Here is a 7,264-nt window from a genome sequence, read left to right on the forward strand (position 1 = left end):
GAACTAGTCTGAATAAATCTGGGGCAGAAATAGCAAGAGGGGGACTGGCTGGAGTGCCCATCATTTGGCACATCAGTGAGTCAGGCGTTTCAATGCCAGTAAAAATGCCTAATGTAGATTGCTCCCTGACTGCAGTGCTTCTAACTTGCCCTCCCAAATTCATTCCACTTGCCATTTTGGTCACTCAATTAAAGCAGGACTCATTTTATTTATTTAGTTCATTTCATTTTTATACTGCTCAATAGCTGAGACTCTCTGGTTGGTTTAAAAAAGTCTCATCTGCCTGAGCTACTCTTCCATCACCCGCCCCTTCCATTCTGTTCCATCCTGCCCCCCCTCCCCCTCCATAGAGCCGCTAAACATCAAAATGTCAGCAGTGATAACTTTCTTACAATGAAATGAACTTTGGTCTTCTAAGATTCTTATTTGTGGATACAAGATGGTGGAGTAAAGTCCACCAGCCAAAAGACAGAAATAAGGAAAACGCTAGAGCTTGTGAAGGCTGCTGGGAACTGTGTTTGAGATAGAGATCTTGTGCTGAGCTGTTCACCTGGACTTCAGCAGCAGGCAAAGTACATATCCAAAGAATTCACCCATAGATTAATGTGCAGTGGCCAGTTGTCTGTATGAACTAGAAAGGTAAGTTCTCCTCTCTCATGCTGTTGTCTTTATTTCTTTTTCTTTTTCAGTGGCCTAATTTAGCAGTCCCCTCTAGATGACTTCTTTTATTCTTTTTAATGCCCATAAAGTACAGTAAAAATGCCAGTGCAATGTGTGCAAAAAACTGTGGGGAGAAAAATGTTTGACTCCTTCTGTCAACCCTTTATAAATCAAAAACCAGTTGCAGATTTTTTTATCTACCCCAAGTGCTGCAATACTGTATACACTTCCTTGAGAGGAAATCTCATCAAAATCAGTTAGTGTAAGAGTATGTGATACATTTCTCAGAGTTAGGGAGAATCTGGATATTGAGTCTAATGACTGCAGCACAACCTGAGTACTTACTCTCAAGTCACTGTACAGAAGACCAGTCTTAGCAGGAGATCAACCTGGAAAACTATTACTTTGAGCCAGTTTGTTTTAGGAAATATATGAATTAAGAGCAATGGCTGAATATGGGAGACACAAGTCCTTCCAACATACAATCACAATCATATACCACTGCTCAGGATTAAGTAGTCAAATGAAGAGGGGACAGAATCAAGATAGAGTTAGTTTCTCTTGTTCCAGCATTATGATACACAGTTGTATCAGTGATCAATTTTATTTTATTTTTGCACTTTTAAGACAGGCATGTTTTACAGCTTATGAAATCTAAGAAGTTTTCTGATTGTTTTTCTCACACAAAAGCTTATACTTAATTAACAACAGGACATGAATCATGATGGACAGTTCTCTGTAAAGGATGGAAGTAGATGCTTGAATTCTCTGTCAGTTATATGGGGATGTGTGCCATGAACCAGCAGCTCTCTGTGCCAGCAGCTTCCCTGGGGATGTGGTTTTGAATGTTGGGATTGTTCCTTTCTGAGCCACATTTCAGATGTGGTCCAGGGAATTCACAGCACATCAGTTCCAATAAAAGAGATATGTACTCTTAAAATTGAAACTTTGACATGACATTATATTCTATCAGCTCATACTGTGTACACAACTGTGCTATATCACATTGATTGAAATAATAACAAGATGAAAACTCTTCTGTGTGGCAGGAAAATTCTACATGTCAATGAAGTATTTTGTCACAATTAATACACTATGACATGCTTTAAAAAAAAACCCTTCATTTGCAAAGAGAAAAGAAATGCCATTCTGGGCTGATCCTGACTGCTGAAATCAATTTCTCTTCCATAATTTCTCTCTGTGGACAATTTTTTAATGCTAAATGCCAGTCTCTGTTAGGTTTTCCAGCATCCACCTGTGTGAAGGACTTATTCGAGAGACAGAATGATTTTGAAAAATTCAATCGGTTGCATTCTACTGCTACTCTTTCAGTGTGAACCATGGACAACTGCAGAAAAAGCCTTTGAGCTTGCTAATTTGCATCTACTTCCACCAGGAGGCTATACAAGACTAATCAACATTAATGCAGAAGGTACTAAAAGTGTGGCATTGGGTGGGGTATAGGTTAAACAAAGGCAGCCAAAAAGATTGAAGGATTGAAGCATGTTTTATAGGTGGAAAGGCTAAAATATTTGTGGCTTTATAATTTAGCAAAAGTGATGACTATGCAGGATGGTGGCAAAATTATGCATGGTGCAGGGAAAACTGATAAACCGTTATCTTTTCCTGCAATGCTAGAACTTGAATTTGAATGACATTGATTAGCTGTAAATTAGGGATAGAAGAAAGTCCTTTTTCAAAAGCTGTTGACAGCCATTCCCTGAGGTGGTTTTAAAGGGGGATTACACAAACCCATGGCTTTTATTTCGATAAATGATATCTTCATATATGGTATGAACACAGAATATCACTTCCTAGGGTGAGCCAAGCAAGCAGGGGCATTGCTATCATGCCCTGCTTTAGGCCTCCTGAATCCGATGGACCAGATCAGCAGGGACCCTCATGTGTGTAGGTGATGGGACAGGTAGGATATAATAATTTATACACTTTACACTATGGCTGTTATCCAGTGGTGATGCAGCTCTAGTGCTAAAACTGTTGTGCTGATGTAAGCTGACACAAGCACAGCATGATCCATTTGCACTAGTACAATGGGAAAAGCACTGTTTTCCTGGTTTTTCCCCTTTGCAAGGCCTAAAGATGCTGTGCTAGCATTTGCTGCCACAACATCAATAGCACTACTGCTGTACCACTATTGGATAATACCCTGTGGAGCATAAATGCAATGTCAGAGTTTTATGAACTGCTTCATTCTTTAAGTTCTTAAGAGATTGATTTTGAACTGAAAGATAAATCATATTTCTTGGAGAGGAAATTCCTAATCTGAAATATCCTTTTGGCTAAATGGCTTTTTATTTCTTTGTTAAGCAAGATGACTGAAAGGAAGCTTTGGTGCCATATAATCTGAATGTTTGGCTATAGTAGTCACCTCTCATTCTACTTACAGGGACTAAAAATTAGCTTGAACCATCCATAACCTAATTATTATCATGAGCGCAAGCAAGTGAGCAAGTGAGAGAGAGTTTGGGTTCATCTGTGTGTATGATGATAGTCACTAGGTGGATTGCAGGGCACACTAAACCACCTTATGAATAAGCTATGCAGAATGAGTTGCTTGTGGAACAACTCACAGTTTATTTGGCTTCCAATCAAGCTCATCATTGCTTGTTTTTCCATTAGTCCTCCAGCTGTTATCCCAGAATCCTTCACAGCATGCCTGATCTTCCTTTCTCTGCTCTGATCACTACCTCTTTTCATTTTCTTTTTTTCCCTGAGTCTCAAAAATACACAATTGGAGTCATTTAAAAATATGACCCCTGAAATTTGTGGAATTTGCTTACACATTTTTATTTTTTTATTTTTGTCAGTTTTGTACAAGTACACTTTTATGGCTGATTCCTCTCATCAATTTCCTTGTAAGTTTCAGCTGTCAATAGCAAAGTAGTGCAGATAACTTACACTGAAACTGACAAAACAAAATCTCATCAAACATAGTGTGTGCACAGTGACCAGGCAGCAATTGCTGTGTGGTCAATTGAAAAGGAGGAAAAAGTGTCAAATGTGGGTGCACCAAAAGCAAAGAGACAATTTCCCCACTTAACAATGTAATCCTGTTGATGTTAAGTGTTGAACTGACACTTCTTATGGATCTCTACCTTGTCACTGTACTTTTCAGTCTCCCCCATAACCTTCCCTGCAGTCTGCAACTAAAAGGAAGTTATTAGCCACTGTGGTACCTGACAGTTCCAAAATGAATGAATGAATGCAGAGATATAGACAAATTTAATGGTTGGAAACTAAATGGAGGGAAAATCAAGGGCTGAGAAGTAAACAGAGGTGAAATTACACACCTGCAGTAAATGCTCTGTTACTGTAGATGCCCAAATATTTATTTATTTATTTATTTATTTATTTATTTATTTATTTATTTATTTATTTATTTAGGGAACTTCTATGCCGCCCCATTCGCCGAAGCCTCGGGGCGGCTCACAAACATAAATAAATAACATCCTATAAAACAATATAAATTAAGTCACCCTGGCCAAAGAATAAAATAAATAATATTAACAATTAAAATAACGTTTGAATAAAAAGGTCTAAATATAACCTCTATTCACCACCTGCCAGAAAATTGGTACATATTTCCCCTCCATTTACTTCTCAGCCATTAAATTTGCATATACTTCTCAGTCCAAACAATTCTGCAAATATTTCTGACAATTTAAAAAGTAAACCTCTTAACACGTAGCAGAATAGGACATAACAAATGGGGCACCAGGAGCAGTACTTTCATGCATCGCCCCCTTGGAGCCCCATTCTCTCCATGCTGTTCAGTCACTTCCTCAGGTTCTTGTTTAGAACTGTTGGTGCAGTAACTGCAGCAAAATGATTTCATTACTGGGTGGGAGATATTGTTTCCACCTACCCTTTTGGTTCACCTTCTTTTGCCACTTCCTCCCTCCTTAAGTTTCAATTGACAGCTCAGCAATTGATCCCTGGGAAATGTCTGCAAATTGACCTATGGTATATGCAGTTTTGTTAAGTCAATTTTCCTCCATGTTGCCTACTTCACCCAAGGGCTCTCTTTGACAGATAACACACAGAAGGAAATTGACCAGGCAAGACTATACATATCAAAGAGTCAGAAGAGTGCAGTTGTAAAAGACGAATAATAATCATAATACGTATACATATGTGACAATGGAGCCTACATGTCAGTTGGCAATAGACAGAGGGGCTGACACTGGCAGCAGCAAGAATGAGTTCACGAAGAGTTGGAGGGTTTTGCTGCTGTTACCGAGCAGCTTCCTAGCTGATCCCTGCAATTCACAATGAAATTACTTGAGTTTGAATTATATTATGGCTCAGACAAGCCCAGTCAATCTAATCTGACATGGTGGTTAAGAAGGCAAATGCCATCCTTGGATGTATAACCAGAAGCATGGCTTCCAGATCTAGGGAGGTGTTAGTACCACTCTGCACGACTCTGGTGCACCCACAACTGGAGTACTGCCTTCAGTTCTGGGCTCTACATCATAGGAGAGACATAGCTAGGTTAGAATAGGTCCAGTGCAGGGTCACAAGAATGGTAGCCAGGTTGGGAGAGATGACTTATGAGGAGAGATTGAGGGAACTGAGTCTTTTCAGCCTGGAGGAGACTCCAAGGGGATTTTTTAGCTACTTATAGGTACGTGAGGGGATGCCATGTGGAGCGGGCCATGACTTGTTCTTCCCTGCAGTGGAAGGCCAGACACATTCCAATGGGGCAAAGCTCAAGGAACCAGGCTTCAGGTTGGATGTCAGGAGGTACTTCCTGACAGTTAGGACCCCTAGGATATGGAATGGGCTTCCAAGGGAGATGGTTGAGGCCCTTGATGGTTGAGGCCCTTGAGAGTGAGAGTGTTCAAGGAAAGGTTGGGCAACCATATGTTGGGGATTACATGAGTGAAGCCAGCAGAGTCAGGCATCAGACTAGATGGCCTAGGAGGCCCCTTCTGACTGCCTTTTTCCTATGCTTCTGTGTTTCTGACTCACTTTGTTTCTATGTTTCTATAGGTTATCAGGGTGACTTGTTGGTGAAAAATAAGCACCTGATGGGAAGTAGTCTAAGTTTGGATGACCCAGCAATCCACCACGGCTGTTTCCCATGATGGGTTGCTGTGTTGTGCAAATCAGGTATTCAGCTTGACTATAAAAATACTGTGAGCCTCTTTGTTATAAAAACCACACACAGCACAAATGCCCATGAAGGATCTTTTTTCATTTTGCTTACTTAGGGGAGTCCCACTGAATATATAAGCGTATTCATTGGGTCACCAAAGCCATGAAGCACTCTCCTCTTCAAGGACACCTTATGTCTATATCAGTTCTACAGTTAAGTTCTGAATGCATCCACATATAACCTAGTAATACTATGTAAACTTTAAACTGCTAATATATTCACTTCAAATCCTGATCAGAGAGTAAATATCCTATATTTGGGGGCAAGAGCCTGTTCTTGCCTGTTCTCATGGCAAGCTTATATCCTAAATGTAAAATTCTTTTACTTCCCTCCATATGCACCAGAGTATCCAAGGGACTGCAGTGAGATTTTTAATTCTGAAGAAAACCCCGCAGATGGTCTTTATGTCATTCAGCCTGCGAAGGAGCCCATTGGAGTGTACTGCAATATGCAAGATGGTGGCTGGACAGTAGTTCAACACATTACTGCCAACAGTACCGTGGACTTTGATAGGACCTGGCAGGACTACAAATATGGATTTGGCTCAATTAATGACAACCACTGGTTAGGCAATGAATATATGCACCAAATAACCAGTTCTCCAAGACTATATACACTTGGGGTTAAACTTGTAGACCTTAATGCCCAGATCAAGTGGGGAGAGTATGAGCCATTCCATATTGAAAATGAAGCATCTCAATACAGGATCAGGCTTGGTTTGTTTAAAGGTAACGCTGCTGATGCCCTGTGTCAGGATACAGAAGCTTATCTCCATGATAACCAGAAATTCACCACAAAAGACAGAGATAATGATAACTATTTTCAAAACTGTGCCAAACTTGAGTACAATGGTGTTCCTGGTGGAGGCTGGTGGTACGATGCTTGTGCTGGTGCAAATCTAAATCGCAGGAATGTTATCTACTGGCAACAGGACTGCAACAAAAAGCATATGTGCAAATATGCCTGGATGTTGGTCAAGCCAGCTGACCACAGCCGAGACTGTTCCAAGGTTTGTCGATTTCAAAAGGATGAATTGTAGACAATATTACGGAATGAAATCCAGCCAGAGAGTTGCCCTCTCCTTAAATTTTGTGCAAAACAAACATGTTTTCACTGTTTGTATGTTTCTGAACATGAAAATTAGGCCCTATGCAAAAATAAAACTAAATCACAAGAAATGAATAATGAACACTCCAGTATTTATTGTTTCTATGCCAGTAACAAATTGTGGTTGATGAACCAACAGTGAAAAAGATGTGATGATATTAACTGCCCATCACTGATTTAGGTGAAGTGAGTAGAAATTATGTTTATCAAATTCATGCACTGGAGAATACTCTGAAGATTGTCAAGGGGCTATGAACATGAAGAAATAATAGAGAAAGATGACTGAGAAGAGATATATACAGAGGGAATATAAAC

At 39.9% G+C, this 7,264-nt stretch overlaps 1 protein-coding gene across 1 annotated transcript; it reads left to right on the plus strand.

The window, feature by feature from the left end:
* Positions 1-1,944: 1,944 nt before the first annotated feature.
* On the plus strand, positions 1,945-6,881 carry LOC123026235 (fibrinogen-like protein 1-like protein). The gene is made up of 2 exons (XM_044435587.1): positions 1,945-2,092; positions 6,187-6,881. Exons 1-2 carry the CDS (start codon positions 1,945-1,947, stop codon positions 6,879-6,881), a joined length of 843 nt encoding a protein of 280 aa, XP_044291522.1.
* The last annotated feature ends 383 nt before the right edge of the window (positions 6,882-7,264 follow it).

The sequence above is a fragment of the Varanus komodoensis genome, unplaced genomic scaffold (assembly GCF_004798865.1).
Source record: "Varanus komodoensis strain SLA01 unplaced genomic scaffold, ASM479886v1 scaffold3, whole genome shotgun sequence".
Classification (NCBI taxonomy): Eukaryota; Metazoa; Chordata; class Lepidosauria; order Squamata; family Varanidae; genus Varanus; species Varanus komodoensis.

What these genes read in the sequence shown, in the direction of transcription:
- LOC123026235 (XM_044435587.1), top strand. Translation starts at nt 1,945, where the DNA reads ATGATTTTGAAAAATTCAATCGGTTGCATTCTACTGCTACTCTTTCAG. An exon ending in AATCAACATTAATGCAGAAG is followed by an intron (nt 2,093 to 6,186) that starts GTACTAAAAGTG and finishes CATATGCACCAG; the next exon opens with AGTATCCAAGGGACTGCAGT.